This window comes from Colossoma macropomum, unplaced genomic scaffold (genome assembly GCF_904425465.1).
Source record: "Colossoma macropomum unplaced genomic scaffold, Colossoma_macropomum, whole genome shotgun sequence".
NCBI lineage: Eukaryota > Metazoa > Chordata > Actinopteri > Characiformes > Serrasalmidae > Colossoma > Colossoma macropomum.
Genome location: NW_023494791.1, coordinates 16,985,746 through 17,004,142, shown reverse-complemented (window position 1 = coordinate 17,004,142; position 18,397 = coordinate 16,985,746). Strand labels below are relative to the sequence as shown.

At 39.0% G+C, this 18,397-nt stretch overlaps 1 protein-coding gene across 1 annotated transcript in view; it reads right to left on the bottom strand.

Moving 5' to 3' along the window:
- Positions 1 to 229: 229 nt before the first annotated feature.
- zgc:171482 (zinc finger protein) overlaps positions 230 to 18,397 on the bottom strand; it is a 70,740-nt gene continuing 52,572 nt past the window's right edge. Inside the window, exons 6-7 of the mRNA XM_036574136.1 lie at positions 16,528 to 16,624; positions 230 to 2,488 (exon numbers count right to left, since the gene is read on the bottom strand). Of these exons, the coding sequence (XP_036430029.1) occupies positions 2,467 to 2,488; positions 16,528 to 16,624 (119 nt within the window). The 3' untranslated portion in view covers positions 230 to 2,466. The remainder of the gene's footprint in view (positions 2,489 to 16,527; positions 16,625 to 18,397) is intronic.

Sequence of the window (18,397 nt, the reverse complement as noted above, 5' to 3'; positions counted from 1 at the left end):
ATGTTAAAAGGCTGACCCTGCTGCTTTACTTTGGAGGGATAGCACACAGTAACACAACCATCTAAACCATGTAGCTCAGACCAAGACTGAAATTCCATCTGTGTCATGTCCCATATTTGGCCATTGATGAATTGACAAATGAATTTCAGCACTTATTTTAAAGAGACACATAAAAATGATGCTGATGGCTGAGAGATCTAGCAAAGGAAAAATAAAGACAAAGACAAAATAAAGAGAAATTTCTTGTTTGAAAGAGAAAATAGATATCAAGTGTATTTACAAATGTGCACACATCATAACATTCTCACCATTTCTATTTTCAGAAAAAATAACACCTGCATTATTGTTTCTCATATTTTTTACTTAAATAAGCCTCTCAGTGCACCTGTACTGTGTCCTATGCATTTCATATACAGAATATATTCTGTGACATATAAATAAACCCCCTTTAACCCACACCACACTGTAACCATTACCAAATACACAACTTGTTTGGTGTGTGTTCGTTTGAAATGGCATTCCATATGATGAACATCACAACAATATGAACAGCAAAAGACTCTGAGCATTAGATTAGGTGGAACTTAATGAAAACCAAGTTGATAGCATCCTCATGTTGCCAGTGTCAGGCCCTCTGTCCCAGTGCCATGTTGTTGAAGGACTGTCTGCCAGTAGAAAGCAGTCGGTTAAGCCGTGCTCTCTGAATGGCATTCTCTCAATCCTAAACCCTGCTACAGCTCACAATTGTCCAAGCTTTCCATTTAGTGTGAATGGCAGCTTTCAAATCTTCAGCCAAGCATTGAAAAGAGTTTGCTTTGTGGTTTTGCAACCACCATCTTTACTGAAACATCAAAGGGCTCTGGCATGAATACACAAATCCATGAAAAAGTGTTGTTTCCCTTGGATTTGATGGCTATTTAAACATATAATTCACTACAGCCAAAGAGATTAAACTCTACCATAACTTATTTAGAAAGCAGCAATCAGTTCAAACTGCATCTAAAGTCTACTCTCATCCTATCATAGCAATCAAGGGCTTCATTTTTTTCTGAAACTGATCATTTACACTTTTTTTGCATCGTTCAACCTTATCATTTAAAAAAATCCAAAAAACGAACAAAAAACAAACAAACAAACAAAACCCAGACATAGTTGTTAATAATCTAATTGCATAAATATTACCTAACTTGTAAAGTCATGTCCCATTTGAAGGAAAAAAAAAAAACAGACAGAAAGGCATTGAGCTGTTTTACAGGAAGTTCTTTTGGCATAGATATAAACATTAATGCCATCATCACTCAGAAATAGAAATAACTGTGGAAGTACATATGAATGACATCAACTCTGTCATAAACAACCTTTTATCTCCAAAATGAGAAAATCATAGGACAAGAAACGTTCTTATCTTCAATTAAACTTTCTGAAACAAACAAACAAAAAAAACTTATGTTTAATATAAGATTCTCTTTGTCATTTTGGACAATTTCTAATGGTCCGTTCTTCACAAAATGTTCACACATTGTAAAGGGAAGCTGACATTTTCAAATGGTGCCTTAAAAAAAGGTTTTGAAATGACAGCAACAATTTATTTGATTCAATATACCCACTTGGGCAATCAGTCTCAACACCAGTAGAAAGGAAAAGACTTGCTGCTAATGATGAATCTGTACAGGTCTTGTAATACGTCAGAGCTGTGCATAGCCAGTGGTTCCATATCTAATCTCTGCAATGAAACTTTCTAGCAGAAATCTGTAGGAATGTTTTCTCATGTAGATGTCGGTAAGCTTTAATAGGTGTTGTTTATAGAGAAAGCACTGAGGCCTGTGTGAAGTCCTTGCTATGCTCACTGCAGCTCTACACCAAGGCCAAGATGAATTTTTCCATAAAGGTAATCCAATCAACTCATCACTGGCAGCATTCAGGCACAAGCAGGACCAATTACCTGACGAGACAAAGTCACTAAGATGACTGACAACCTCTTCTTCGTACCTTTTCCAGCTTGGCATGCCTGAGTGATCCACCAAAGCAGTGCTCAGAGGTTTGAGGAGCAGAGTGGGTTAACATATCACAGATCATCATTGCACACAAGACTTTGAGGATGCAAGAAAATACTCAAGTAGTGTGACTGTCTTTTCAGGCTGGTGCTGTTAAATTATGCGATGACTGTCATAGTCATTGTTATAACCACTGTAACATCAACTGACATCCATTTACTTTAGGTTCATACTTAGTCACAGAGGAGGACAGTGTGTATTTCCAGCTTATGACTGTTGGTTTAACCGTTGACCTTGAATAGAAATATAAAGCACAAAACGGTTGAGGAACCTCCAGGATATTAAGAAGCTCAAGGACAAATAAATAAATGCCCTGTCCCAGGTGCCCTTTTAAATGTCTGTGCGGCTCCAAAAGTTCTATCAGGAACATCCATTTCCTTTTGTTCTTCAGAGCTTCATCCATCATTATTCTTCATTGCTGATGTTGTTTCAGGCTGGAAGAGAATCAGAAAAAACATGGTTAAAGATCTATAAAAAAAAGAAGCTGTAGCACAAGAATCCAGAATTATAGGACTATTCTAGGACTCCTATGGTGGCAGATGAAAATACATATTAAAGACAGCAGTATTAAATAAGAGTTTAAATTTTAAAGTGCCTCTTGCAAAACTGAATTTAATTCAGTTTGACTCTGTATTAGATATTTAATACTGTTTTTATGGTGTACTGACTTTTATATAGGAGCAAAGGAGTCATCTGAAGTCTTTCCTGCTAAAGAGGACGTCTAATGACGTCCTCTTTAGCAGGAAAGACAAATGACAAATGACGAGACAAATGTTCTTGGTGCATTATATTACACTTATATGAGACACTAAGACGTCTAAAGAGGACGTCTAAGTGTCTCATATAAGTGTAATATAATGCAGCAAGAACATTTGTCTCGCTGCACTTCAGTTCCCTGTTTTAACAGTGACAAAAATCTCCAGTAACAAGCCAAGTCAGAAACCCTGTGTAAAACTTTTCAGCCTGGGTCAAAGAGAATATGACAGTTCAGCTGTTTTCTGCTGAAAATCTATGAAAAAAAAAAGTCCAGGAGCGGTGTGTCTGGGTGTTTGTGTGTGTGTGTGTGTGTGTGTGTTGACTGCTTAATGGTGCAAACATTTGCACTGTAATCTATTAAGACAATTAAATTTTACGTTTTACTCATAATACATTATAAATATTTCACCTTTATTTTGCAAGCATCTGTCTGATCAAACAGTAATATTAAAATAGCACCAAACAGGTTTGATAATGAAGAGCCATTTATAGAAGAGTAAGGTTGTGAAAGAGAGCAGACTGTAGGCCCTGAGGGATTTAATTTTCATCTTTGCTGCATGCTTCCTGGGCCTCTAACATTAAAGCAGAAGAACACCTGGATTTTTTACAGTCTGTAGGGAGGGCACATTCACCTTGTGAAATATAGAGTGCTAGTGGCTAACCAATAAATCAGGCTTTCTCTCAGTCCAGTCCAGTAATATTCGCCTCCCTCGGTCTGACACCCAGTGCCATCCGAAGCAATGTGTCCATATTTGAGAATCATCACGCTCTGCTGGCTGACGGCTGTATTTTTATTTTTTTTAAAAGAAGAGTGTTTGCAGATAGAGGCTTGACTGGCTCATTTCACAGAGCAGAGAGGAGTGAATAAACTATCCACACAGTCTATTCCCTACCTGCCCTTCTTTGCTTGATCAGTAATAAATGAGGACCCATCTTCCATCAAGCTGACAGAAATGTCGATTTTAATAGACCTAGTTTCAGAAGGCACACTGACCTTTCTCTCTTCTCTCTTGGACTTGTGGGTCCTATTTTGTTTGTTTGGTTATTCTTTTTAAAGAATTGAATGCCAGAGAGTTGATCTAGCCAGTAACTGGGAGTTTTTAGTGTGCTTTCAATAGCTTGTTTATCTTTTACTTCCAGCCATATGTCCCACTCCAGGCACTGCCAGACTGTCAACAAACTGACTGTCATGTGAAGACAGCTAGAGCTTAAGTTGGTCTGGAACAATCTGGTATCCGGTGTTTCAAAACTCTCAAGGTAAAACTCCTATATTGCCACCTATATTCTCCATGGTTTACCTGTAATGTGAGTAAACTTTCAACTTCTGGAGAATGGTTTATAAAGAGTTGTGTGAAATATGAAGTCACTTAAATCACTTCAAATCAAATTAATTTATCTTTAACTCAACCCTCTTCATATGTAAATGGAGTAAGCTAGCTAGCTAGTTGATGTGATGTGTGCATGGTGTAGGTCAACCTGTCAATGTGTATAGTCTAGCTAACTAACTTTATTAAACATAGGAAGAGTTCCATCACCTCTCAAGTTTCAATTTAACCCCTAAAAAAAGCCAACAGAGGGGAAGCTCTGTCAGAGTAATTGGAAAATGGAGACTTGCAGAAATGTGATTAGACCACAATGATTCCTGCTTGCCTTTATATTTAAGCCCTGATTTCCCTTGACTTTATATTTATAATTATTATTATTGTAATTTACAATATGTACTAAGTACATATACTTAACCAAGTAAAGCCAACAATTTTGTACGTATTTGTAACAGATAGTGAGAATAGAGAGTGAAAATGTGCTAACAGTCGCTGGAGGTATGCTATAAGAGATAGCAATCACCTTGGAAACTGTGCATGCCTGACATCTGAGTAAAAGAAAGTGGGCCTCTTGGCTGAAACGAGTCAGAGAAGCCACTACACGTGTCCCAAAAAAGGTCATTCTCTTTTTGTACCTTATTAATACCGGTCACTGACCCTCCTTCTTAGCAAAAATGTGAGGGAATCCATGGTTTGGAATTGTTCAGTAGCTTTTTTAATATATACGGGATTTTAATATATAAGGGATTAATTGCAAAACACATTAAACACTACTTTAAATAATCATCTTTTTTCATGATATACATTGTTGTGAGTGGGCTCTACACATCAATACCATTATGATTGATAACACTTCATTTGGATGGTCCACTGTAGATGCTTTGTAGATGCTCAGTCTATCTTTAAGTGACATTCAAATAAATATCTATTAAATATAACAGAACTTGAAGTTGCGTGAAAGATTCCATCAAAACTATCCCTAATTCTAAACCTAGCCCTAAACCCAAGGCAAAACCTACACCTACTCCTAAACATAAGCCCAACCTGAATGTTGTTGGTAATCACTGAGTATCACCAGAGAATTAGTTAAAAATTTAGGTATCTGTAGATCATTTAAGGGGGTCCATCCAAATAAAGTGTGACCTTATGATTAATACTACATTTATTAGAGAAATGCAAATGTTTTCAATTATATGCCAACTGTTCAAAATGTTACAAACGCATTTTGGAATGAGACTACTTGGAATATACAGCGTTTTGGAATGAAACTCTTCATACTCACTACATGGGTATGTGGACACCCCTTGCTATTACTGAGTTCAGGTGTTTTAGCCACACTTTGATAACAGGAGTAATAAATCAAGCACACAGCCATGCACTGTCTACAGACAAACATTAACAGCAGAATGGGTTGTACTGAGGAGCACAGTGACTTTAAACAAGACACTGTCATAGGATGCCCCCTTTGCCACAAGTCAGTTTGCGAAATTTCTGCACTGCTAGATCTGCCCTGGTAAGCACTGTTATTGAGAAATGGAAAAACAGCTCAACCACGAAGCGGTAGACCACGCGAACTGACAGTGGGCTGCCGAGTGCTGAAGCATGTAGCACGTAAAAATCGCCTGTTATCAGGACAAAAACTGTGTGTAGGGAGCTTCATAAAATGGGTTTCCATGGCTGAGCTGCTGCACACAAGCCTAAGATCACTATGAGCAATGCCAGCAGGAATGGTGTAAAGCATGCTGCCACTGGACTCTGAAGCACTGGAAACATGTTTTCTAGAGTAATAAATCATGCTTTACTATCTAACTCCATATTAATGCACACGGTTTTGGAATGAGATGTCCATCAAGCTCACACAGATGTGATGGTCGCGTGTCCACATATCTTTGGCCATATAGTGTATAGTATTTATAAAAAAAAAATTGGTTAAAAAAAAAAGAATTTGGTTATGGCACCACATACTTGAAACAGTGATGCAGCAGTGTTATGGCTTTGTTGTTCTTCCCAAGTAAAGTTTTATTGCTCAAAGGCTGCCCTTTGATGGCTCAGGAGACTTAATTGTGATTCTCCTAAAATTCCTTAGAACAAATAACATTAGACAAAAATGAGATGAGATACAAGAGAGATAAAGTAGCAATGAGGTTTTAACTGCAGATAAACATGAGTGTTTCTATGTTGGAAAATCTGAGATCTCTACTAAAATTGAAGAGGATATTACTGGGATTTTTTCATAGGTAAAATACTGGAGCAGCAGAAGAAGAAGATGTTTTTTTCATCTGATCTCATTGCTGTCTAGGAGAAACTACAGAGACATGATTCTTCTTTCTTATGGGCAGTCTCTGCAGATGATTTTGGATAGATGTCGGACAGATGTACCAAATATGATCTTCTGCAAGAATTTATTCACACATTAGTAAAGGTTGGTAGTCCTTGGGGAGTGTACTTCTGTGTAGTTGAAGTACCTTTTACATTCACCTCAGTTTTACAGAAGATTTTCACACAGCTCCATTAGTATAAATGAGGGTAAACTATAAATATTAATTGTTCCCTCAGTAGGCCCATAAATCAGCATTGTACATGAGGAAAATAAAGAAATCAAACCTGAAATATTTGCTGCAGTAACAGTATGTGGGCTGAGGATCCACAGGGAGGGGAGTATTTATTATGTTAGAAAACATTTCCAAAACTCTTTCAGAATGAATGATCAAGCCTGTTTAGAGTGGCACAAAAAAACATCTTTCAAAATAAATGAATAATGACTAATTCAGTAAGTGAGCATTGAGACATATATAGAGCTTTGAGGTTAAAAAAAAGATCAGTGAAATGACTTTTTTCAATTCACTCTAGAAGTCTTAAGTACAAGTGATTTTTTGCTACCATGAACTTACAGTTGTTATCCAATGTGTTCATCAGTCCTCTATGATGAAAATTTTCACAGTAGTTGCTCTACTGAGAGCAGCTTCTTGTCAGCAATGCAGGGCTGCAAGTTTCTCTTTGCCAGACATTGGGAGATTGCGAAAGAGAGGGAGAGACAGATTAAAGGGCCACTGCTGAAGGACGGGGAGAGAAATCGTTTTTTACAGCCAGTCTCTTTATGCCTGCTCTGCGCAAAGAACTAATCCCCAGTGACTGTCAGCCGAGCACTCGTCTGTCCGCCAAAGCTTCTTACACGAGTCGACGCTCATCCAGCCTGCTCAGCGCTGTACAGTTGGGGTAGCAGCAGCTTCAGCCCCTTGGCCCACAGACCCCCGGAGACAGGAGGGTATTATCTTCCAAGCTACGTTCTTAGCCTGCACCCAGCTGCACAAAAGTCAGCTTATTCCTGAGTTTTATATATATATATATATATATATATATATATATATATATATATATATAAAACAAGAAAAAAAGTAAAACTCATTTATGCCTGACCTCGAACAGTCTTTCAGAATCTTCTATCAGAATGAGTTCTCTAAGCCCACAAGCAAGCCAGGTGCATTCTTTTTAATCTCACATGGGAGCTGTGTAGAAATGGGTTTGTGAATTTCTGTGGCTCTTAAAAAAATGAATCTACATGCAAGATATTTATAATTATAATTATTTCTATGAGTTTCTTTACATGTTTTACAAAACTGCAACTCCTCAGAGGAAGGAAGATGCATTCTCTTTTTTTATCTAAAAAGGCCTCTTTTTGTAATCCCAGTGCAGCATGGCATAACAGCTGGCTTGTGTTGCCGCCTTGGTACAAATTCTTTTTGGACATTAGACTTGTGCTCACAGAAGAATGTGGGTCACTAAACCTTCCTTCCCCCGGCACCAGGAACCGTGTCTTTCCACCTTGTGAGCCGCCTCTGCTGGCCTTCTCCCAGGAGCTTGCGCCATGAAATGGGAGTATGCAGCTTAGGAAGAGTGATTACACAGGTAGAGAGAGGCCAATGAGCTGGAACCCCCTATCTTGTTCCAGGCAGCCCAGGGGATCGATGGAAGAATCAGGAGATCTAAACACTGGTACCAATGGCTCAGATTACACTGCTTTCATCTAATCAATCAACAAGCCTCTCTTAAGCAGCCCACCATCCTCTCTCTGTACCACATGGTCTGTCATTCTTCAGGAGCACAGAACCTGTTTCATTCTTTCTTGATTATATTTCTTTTCTTAGGTATCCTTTCAAGCTTCATTTTGTTCCTTCCCCCTTTCCTTTTTTGCTCTCCCTATACATTCTCCTGCTCACTCAAGCTGCTCAAGGAGTGTCCAAGCACACCGTTATCTTACGTTAGGAGTAGATGATTCTCTGACGATTCTCTGTCATTGTCAGCATTCCCGCTCGCAGCTGCTTTGCTACCTGCATTAAATCACTGCTTTATCCAACCCCTGGCCTCTGGGCAAGCAGTAAAATCCCCTTAAAAGTGTTGATGGGTGCACAGACCCCAGGTGAAGGCACATTTGCCTGGCTGTAGAGTGATGTAGCGGGTGCTGAGCTGGACTGCCTTTAAGATAACAGCCATGTAATCGCAGCAAACCAGACCAATGTGGTTCTCGCCCGCAAAGGAGATAAGAGCCCATGCTCAGCAGGAAGAAAAGTATCTGTGTGTGTGTGTGTGTCTGGTGTTGGCAGAGGTAGGTATCAGGTAGCAAGCGCTTTCAGCACCCACATGCATACCTTTAATTCTTGTTTGCTTTCATCTCTAGTACAAGAAATGTGCCTACCACTGCAGCCACAAAAGTCCTGATAAAGGGATGTCAATGCAACCAAGAAGAGAACTATTGTTTTAGGGCCAGTGCTGCTGTTTATGTGGTAATGATAAATGGTTGGAGAAAGAATTTTTGACACTGACTTGTTGTGTGCCCTAATGAACAGGAGTGAGCTGAAATGGCTCCTTAACATGCTCTAGACGACAAATCCTAGAGCATACAAAAAGAGCCTTTTATTTATACACAGGAACACTTCAATCTGTATTCATTATGTGTATGTGTTGGTTTTAAAGAGGTCAGTGTGTGCTCTAGTGGCAGGGTCTGGGTGCTAGGTGCGGTTGGCCGAGCTGCTTTAACATTGTGAATTCCAGGGCATGAGCGGGGGGTGACTCAGCACACAGACAGAGGCCAAAGAGCTCTCAGAAGAGTGGCACTAAAGGAAATGATGGCCTGCGCCCTAGTGGCAGCAGTCTGAGTGGCAGAACACCCCTAGAGGGGGCACCAGTGGGGTCATGTAGAGAAGGAGGTCAGTCCGCTGTGCCACATGACTTTCCTCCAGTGGTACCCCGTAAGCGCCCTGGTGGAGGGCAGTGGTGGCCAGGAGCAGATAAGCACAGCTAACTAAATCTGGCAGCACAGCTAGGCCTGACCCCATTCCTCTAGCTCTTTGGTTTCAGACAGAGAGAGCAGACCCCCACCATAGCTGGACAAAGGTCAGTAAGCATGATTAGCTAAGAGGCAGGATGGAGAGGAAGATGGCGGTTATAAATAAACTTGCCCCTGTCTCCGCAGGTTGCCTGCTGTTCATGATCGGAGATAGCAATCTGCCCGACTAGCTGCAGGGGACAGAGGGCGACAACGAGGGAAGGTACAGAGTGACTCTTCCCTTTCTGCCAATTTACAGCTGTGTGGACACTCAGTCCCACATAACAGAGCCCTCCAGGACTTGACAGCAGACCAGGCCAGGTAGGGCAGATTAGTGCTCATTATAAAACTGACTGTCATTGTCCCCATGAACACAAAAAAAACATGTCCAGTATGTGGGATGTCACTTCTTGTTAAAAACAGACCACTGTGTTAGATTAGGAGGCATCTGGCATGGATTTAGATTTAATTAACCTATTTTTGTGAACAGTGTTTTCCTGAATGTTTCTCTTTGGCTATGTTCACACAACAAGTAAAAGTGCCCCAAATTCAATCTTTTACTTCATATGTGACACTGATGTGTTACCTGTGTGTCAGTGTGAACAGCAAAAAACACAGTGAATCTGACATTTTCAGTTTCAATTTGAGACGCTTTCATATTTGGTACTGAAATCCGATACGTATCCAATATGCAGCAATGCGACTCAGTCTGAACAGCCAGATCAGAATTTATGCGACTTTGAAATAATTTTGAAATAAATGGCCAAACTGATCTGATCTGGCTGTTCAGACTGAGTCGCATTCCTGCATATTGGATATGTATCGGATTTCAGTACCAAATATGAAAGCGTCTCAAATTGGAATGGAAAATGTCAGATTCACTGTGGGAGAACAAGGCTACATTGTCAAAGAACAGTTAAAAGTCTGAAAGCTTAAAATTTAAAGAATCTGAGGACACGAACCAAAGAAGTGACCGTGCCCTTTTTGCGGTGAGCTTGAACACATTCTGGGTGATAAGCCCAGCTGTCAGTTAATAAAGCTTCATGATCGCTCCTGTGATGCTGGCGAAGATGAAGCTGAAAGTACCGGGAGCGACTGGCGTTTGTTAGCAGTCATGATTGCTTACCTCTGGATGAGCCACATAAAGCAACACGAAGCACTGTTCTTTTGCGCATGTGGGTCAGTTTAGGAGCTGATCTGTTTAGACTAATGTCGCATAGGTCACATTTAAAAGATATTGTGAACAGCCAAACAAAAAAATCTGATTTGGTGAGAAAATCAGATTTGGGCCACTTTTACCTGCTGTGTGAACGTAGCCTTTGTCTCTTTGGGTTGCAGAACACTAGCCAGTCAGCGACAAAGGCATATGTAATCAGGCATATGGGGATCTGATGGGATACATCATAATGTTTCCTTTACAGAATGGTTTCCACCTTGATAAACAAATTTACTGAGCTGATCATACAGAAATGAAGCTGGAAAATGGGTCAATATGCTGAACCAAAAGCATACTGACTGACCTGACACCAAAAGTGCAATGTGGTGGCCATTTCTGTCTGTAATAAAAGTATTGATACGTTTAAGTCTCAGCTCTTCAACAGCACTTTAGCCTGCAGTGACTGCCAAGTACACATTTCATCCTCCACTATATTTTGACAAAGAAACAAAGCATCCTGGATTTGTGTTAGTGATGGGTAGCAATTTGGCACTTTGTGACACATGGGCTACGTCAGGGAGTGCTGTGCTATATGCGAAAGCTCTCTCCCTACCAACCCACAGCAAGTGTTTCTTGCGTTTTTTAGTCATTTTGCAGTTACAGATAATTATAGCTGAAGCATATTGTCACTGTTGTTCATCATGGAATAGTTGACTGGGTAACACTAGATTGGACTGTGGAAAAGATGTGCTGGGGGAAATAGGTAAAGGAAAAACATCTCTGACTTCCACACATCCATCAGCAAAGTGCTGCCTCTGCAGTACAGAGGACACACTACCTTTTTCAAGCTGTGTTAATTGCCAAATCAGGTTCAACTCTATGCTTTACACCATAAATCAGGTGATGATAATGTCCACTTCAAATTGAAGGAGAAATTCTTGAGTCATTTGGAGTTTCCAGAAAGTGGATGGTAAAGGCCATGAAGTCTTTAATTTGGCCTTTTTTCTGCAGAGGAAAAGTACCGATCACTTTTTAAACACCATTTGGAAGCTTCTCCCCATAGCCATGGTCACAGTTGGATAAGAATTCATGATTAATTTATGACTTATTTTAGACCGCTATCATTATCCTTCCCAGTCTTCAAAAATCAATTTCCCCCACATTAGCGCCAGTTCCTTTAGGCTGAATACTCCTCTTGTTTTATTTAACGACATGAGGAACTTTTACGACTAAGTATATTAACCACTGACGATTTAGCACAGCAAGAGCAAAAAATGTGCATGAAATAACTCACTTAAATATATAAAGTTTATCTAGTTTATATACGTAAAGTTTATCGTGATTGCTATAAGCCTTTATCTTTGCACTGAATAATGTGTTCGATTTTCAAAAGGTATCAATAATTGCAATATGATGAGCTTAAACATGGCACATCGATGACAGGACCACTGTGGTCTTTATTAGATCGCAACATGGTGCTGCTCCTTCATATGATGACATCTGTTCCACTGACAGAGCGTCCTTCTCTAGACAAGCCATGTTGCTCAGCAACTCAGCAAGTAGTAAGACAAGTGTAAACCAGCATGAAACAGATTTTCTATGTAATTCTTACATGATTCTTAATCTTACATAACTTACACAAGACTTAGATTTTTAGATTTGATCTTTTTTAGATTTTTTAGGATTTATGGAAAATCAAAGGACTGTCAGCAGGTGATAGAAACATATAAAAAAACATTATTTTAAAATCTTACTGGTAGTAGTCAACTTATACCTTCAAAATGATTACTCTAGTGAATACTGCCAACTTCTTTAACAGACATAAATTATATGAAATTTAAAGGAGGTTAAGAGTCTTGTCCTGAAAAACTGAATATCAATTTTCTCATAATGGATTTTCTTTGTACTTTGTATTTGAAAGCTGCAGAAATGCATCTCTAGTTACTGGTAAAAGAAAATAGTCCACTAACCAAAAATATTCAGCCAGTAGCATCCTGTGACCACTGATGAAGAACTAGAGGATGTCTAACACAAAGATGAGCAGCAACAGATGAGAAACCACTTTGGGAGCTACAACATTTTATATCCTATTTAACATCTTGGCTGTAAATATGTCTCAGTATGTGCTAATGTTCTAGTATAAGCTAAAAAATGTAAACGAAAACTCAAACTTGCTTTTGCTCTGCTTTAAGCTTTAGCTTAGCTATAGCTGCTTTTCTCAAGTCTCCAGCAGGAAACTTTTCCTTAAAGTAGAACAGTTCCTTGTAAAATGTCTCTCAATCTTCATTTTTTTACAAAGTCAGCTTCTTGTTTGAATTTTCCTGTTACACCTTAAATATTGCCTGAGGCACGAGAAAGTAACTGCAGCACAGTTTAAGGTGGGACAGGAAAATTCAAACAATAATCTGACTTCAGCTTTGCAACTTTTTAGTGTTTGACAGTTTCTTGCTGCAAATTAAATGTATCAGGAAACCAGCTAGAGTGCTTATACATGTAAATACATCCATTCGTTTCTAAATTATCAATGTTTGTCTTGAATCTTTCTCTTCGCCTTTTCGTTTGCTACAAGCTAGATAAGACTGTTGTCTGCATTGCTGTGTGACCATCAATCTGCGCACCGATCTTTAGAGTTAACGTTTGGTGAATTAGCATATATAGGCTATATTAACTCCAGCGTTTACCATCATTTAGTGTTACAACTGTATTAGAACAATCAACAGAACTTTATTTTACTGCAAAGGAAGATTATTTTATTTTTACCTTAAAGTCTAATTCTGCTGTGGAGCCGCAACAGGGGAGTAAAAGAGCCAACCCCTGGTATACACTCACTGGTCTCTTGCTTAGGTACACATTACTTTGTATATGTTGTCCACTTTATCAACTCCACTTACCATTATAGGTGCACTTTCAAATTTTACATTCACAGATTGTTGTTCATCTGTTTATCCGCATCATTTGTTTTGCTTTTGTTTACCCCATTCATCAAAGATTAGGACCCCCACAGGACTACTGGTGGACATCCTTAGCACAGCAGTGACACTAATATTGTAGTGGCTTGTTAGTGGGTATGCGTGCTGCACAAACTGGACAGCAAACTCAGCTGTCAAGCTCTTAGCAAACTTGCTAAATTGGAGTGCTTCCAACCAAACCAAACTATCTACTTATAATTTATGAGGTCATAAACTTTTGATATTTCATGGTTGGCGCAGCTGCATAACTTGCCTCTATTTTGCCTAGATGATTGTCAACTCCAGTCCTAGACGCTCTCTGCACCATATTACTTTGTTTCTTTTCCACTCTAACACAACTGAATCATATTGTAAGGTAATTATGACGCTTGGCATGAGCTGAATTTGGAGTGTCAAGGCAGGAAAAACATTTAACAACATAATGCTACTATAGAGGCAACAGAAAGCATTATTCATTCTGATATCAAGACTGTTTGTGGGTATTCCAGATTTAAATCTCTATCTGGAACATTTATCCTCAAAATTTCCTTTTGTGTGGGATTTAAGTTTCATTTGTAAAAAAAAGGGGATCTGTAATAAAAGCAATACAATACAAGCTTTGTATCCAACTAATACCCACAAACTGGATGCTTTCTTTCATTTGATTTCTGTGCTGAGGGCAGGCCTTTAATTCCTTGTCCTGAGTTTTGCAAGCCAGTTAAATAAATGACAAATTATGTAAACCTCATATGCAGGGCCCTCCAAAACAAGCACGTACTTTGCAAAAGGGTGTTAAAATTGATAAGCAGAAATAAAAAAAAAGTGTTTTTTGCTAAATAATAGTCCACAAGCAATGATTTTTCAAAAGAGAGAGAGAGAGAGAGAGAGAGAGAGAGAGAGAGAGAGAGAAATATACCTATTTTACTATTTTAATAGTGGAGTGTAACATATGACAATGAAATAAAAATTATGGAAAATGCTAGGGCAGAGTCAGTGTTCTCACCCTTTAGCAGAAGTCTGTTAATTTGTCTGTTAGAAAGGTAATCAAGTGCTAAGTGATGAAAATAATTCTGCTGACATTACTCTCCTTCGCTCCTTCATATTATTCTACTGAAAATAAGGCAGGGCTGTTAACAGCGCACCATACAGCACAAATGAATCACAGATAAATAGCCACATTTACAGGATCAATGAAATACACTGCACTGTGTTATATACAAGACCCACACATTGCAACAGTAACATTTTTGTGCTGCAGAGCTTCATCAAAGTAATGACAAACCTCCAAATACTACAAACAAGGTAAATGCTTCAGTTGAAGCACTATGATCAATTATGATATCAATTATGATCAGAGCAGGTTAATATGGGCTAGCAGATGGCTGCTTGTATCTGGGCAAAGATCTAAGGACTCTTCCTCCTACTGAACAATCTCACACTGCGCTCTGACTTCACTGTGGAGGTGTTCAAGAAAAAAGCCTCCATAAACAAGTAACTCTCCATTCTTTCTGCTTTGATGCAAAACAGGCCTTAGCACGAAATACACTGTCTTTGTCTGATTGGAATGCACACAGACCTGTTGGAATGACAAGATAGTTAACTGTGCACTTTCACCAATACACTTCTGTGTCTTTAGTGATTTTTCATTAGAGAGGATGTAGCTGTAATTAACGTGAATGAGTAGTGGGAGCTAAGAGACAGTGGTGATTTGGCTTTCAGCTTGTGTCCTCCTCTCACTCCCCCACCTCTGGCACTGTTGGCATGTTAATCAATTGGTTGATTGTGAAGAGCAATTAGGGGGCACTGTTAGTGATTTAGTGGTTACATTCTACTCACGTAGTGCTTAGAAATAGGACAGCTGTGTACCATAAAAGCACTCTGGCTTAAAAAGGAGACCGAAAAACACAGTGTGGCTTGCATTAAGTCTTCGACTGCCTGACTTATGAAGCAGAGTCTATCTCTGTCAACTGAGCATGCCTTTGGGAGTCGCACAACAGGGGTTCTCCTCTTTCTGTCTCTGTCTTTTTCTCTTCCTCCCTCTCTCTGTCTCTCTTTCTCTCATGCTTTTGTGTTCAATCTCATTCCTTTTTTCTCTGTTTTTTCTAGATGTTTCTCTTCATCCCTTTGCAAAATCACAATGGAATGGTGTATTCTGTCTGTAGCCAGTGAGGGAGGGAATTTGAATACTAGCTCATCTGATCACAGCAGTATGTCACATGCAGGCTGCGGCAGAGGAAAATAAGCAGCAACTTTAATCGTTTCCACGTACTCCCAGGTGGCAATGTTTACCCATCACAGCCTCCTCTACACAACACAAAATAGAAAACAAAATGGCAAATGATCTGTTTATAATTCAGAGGAAACCACAGAATTTAGACAAGATTTGAATCAATGGCAGTCCTCTAATTTGTGCTACATATACTGCTGTCTTTAATGAGTTGTTCTCATTGTTTTGTTTACAATGTGTCTATAATTAGTTGTTATTGTTTTCAGTACAATATCCTTGGTCTAAAGCTGTGCTTCCCACAGTCTTCTGCTTACTGCTCCTATGTAAAAGTTTCTTACTGAGGGCTAATTCAGAGAGCGGCAGCTTGTTTTCTGTAAATGTGGCCTCTTTAGTTTGTTTGTGTCTTTAATGAGTTGTATTGTTTCGGTACAATGTGTCTTTAATGAGTTGTTGTTAGTGTTGTTGATACAAATGTTCTGGCTTTCATTTAACACAACAGAGGTACGTGAGCCAGAAGGCTTCCTTCATAACAGTGTCACCCAATCAGATTCACACAATCAAACAAAGATTTAAAAAAATACACAGAGGATTTACTGTGATTCAAAAAAGAATAAGCACATGAGAATCACACAGAGATAAAAGGAATACATTGAGTTCACTAAGACTGAAAAGAGAGGGTAAAGAAAGTTCAATCACATCAGCTCAGAGACTTAAAAGAAGGAATAAGTGAAGTTAACTCACTTGTTTTGGTGCTTGGAGCCCTGGAGATGTGCATGATACTGCTCAATGGAGTTCAGCACCACGTTGCACATGTTGCATGAGTAACTACTGCGCAGGCCTGCAATAAATATATATACAGAAAAATACACTGTTAGTTATGAGGTTGAACAGTATGGTGGTGGCAACAAGGTGTTAGACAGTTGTATTTACTTTTTACATAAATATTAACTGAGAAGATTTATGAAACTAGATTTATATTCAATGCCTATTCTTGTACCCCATTTCATGTAACAGTCACTTTCTCGACTACTGTATTGCCCAATTTACAATAAGAAAATCAATCTATATTTACGGCTTGTTCTTCTTCCCTATTTCTTGTAACAAATCATTGCTTGAAAAGTTTATTGTTAGTCTATCAAATGAGAAAATCAGTGAAGTCATTATCAAGCCCTTGCTAATCAATTCCTATTAAATGTCTCTTTTCAATCTCTGAAAATTTCAAGTGTGCATTAGCAGTTGAAGATTTCTTTTGTCCCAGTGACCTTTTGATTTGAGGGAAAATGGATTGGCTGGTGTAGCAGAATGGAGAGAAGCCACGTGCACAGCCCTGCAATGGGAGCAAAACAGATGTGTGCTAATTAAGGGGTTTGCAGGTGGTACAGAACAGCAGTGGCCCAAAAATAGATGGATGGATGAGAAGAACAAGAGAGAGAGAGCGAGCTGAGGAGGTGTAGCAATAGTCATCACATATGGAGAAACCACGTGGTCTGTGTAGTGGATTCATTTCTATAAGACATCTGCAGAGTTATTTCTGACAATGATGTAATTGACTGAAGTTGAAAATTCTCTACAAGCCTTAAGTGATAGTTTAGCAGAAAAAAAAACAAAAAAAACAAAAAACAAATCAACACTGTTTCTCTCTTACCCCAAATATAGTTGATCAGCAAAGACATGTTTGGTGTCCGAAGCTTGTTAATTTTGCACTGGCGATAAAATGATAGTACGTCAAAGGGTCTAAGCACATAAGCACGTCTTTTTGATGTTACTTGATGTTGTTTGAGGCAAGTGATAATGCAGGTATGCAGTTTGCATCATGTTAATTGTTGATTACATGTTTCCATTACGCTTTAACTACGTTAGCTGTGTGGCTCCAGTGCAAAACTAAAAGAAGCAAACTTCCCAGTGTTAACACCTACAGTCCCAATAAATCAGTTTTATGTGCCCTGAACTCAGTTGGGGTTTAATACCTATTACAATGTAAAATGTAAAATCTCCTTTTTTAAATCCTATAGTTATTTTTATAGGATAAAATACCGGTTTGATATAGTATTTATGAGTCACTTAGAGTCATTTAGGATTAGTCGGGAATTAAGTTATGCATGCTTTCAGACAATGTGGGGTGTCAGCACACCAAGCATAAGGCGATACCATCATAACGAATCCCCAAACACATCCTTACGGCTCTTCAGATTTAGAGGAGACATATCACTGAAATGACAAGCATAGCAAATTGCACAAGTGTAAAAGTTACTGGCCATAGGTCTGCCCAAAGAACTTGCTGTGAGAACATACTGATAGCAACTCCCTTACTGACACTGCTTTTGTTCTGGGTCTGAAGAGTGTCTGTTTAGCCCTTTACACTAAAAACTGAAGCCCAGAAATAGGCATTACAGTCAGTGCACTAATGATAAGACGGAAGAGTCCCAGAATTAGCCTTTTAAATATTGCTGGTGAGATTGAGGCATGGTTCTCAGACCTCTCCATTAACACTGAGTGTTTATTTCTGTTAATAAGCTCTCTTTGATGAATGTTTGCTACGTTGTGGACCCCTGATGACCTCACAGTGTGATGCTAATAAACCAGTCTAGCATGACACCATGGCAGCTTATAA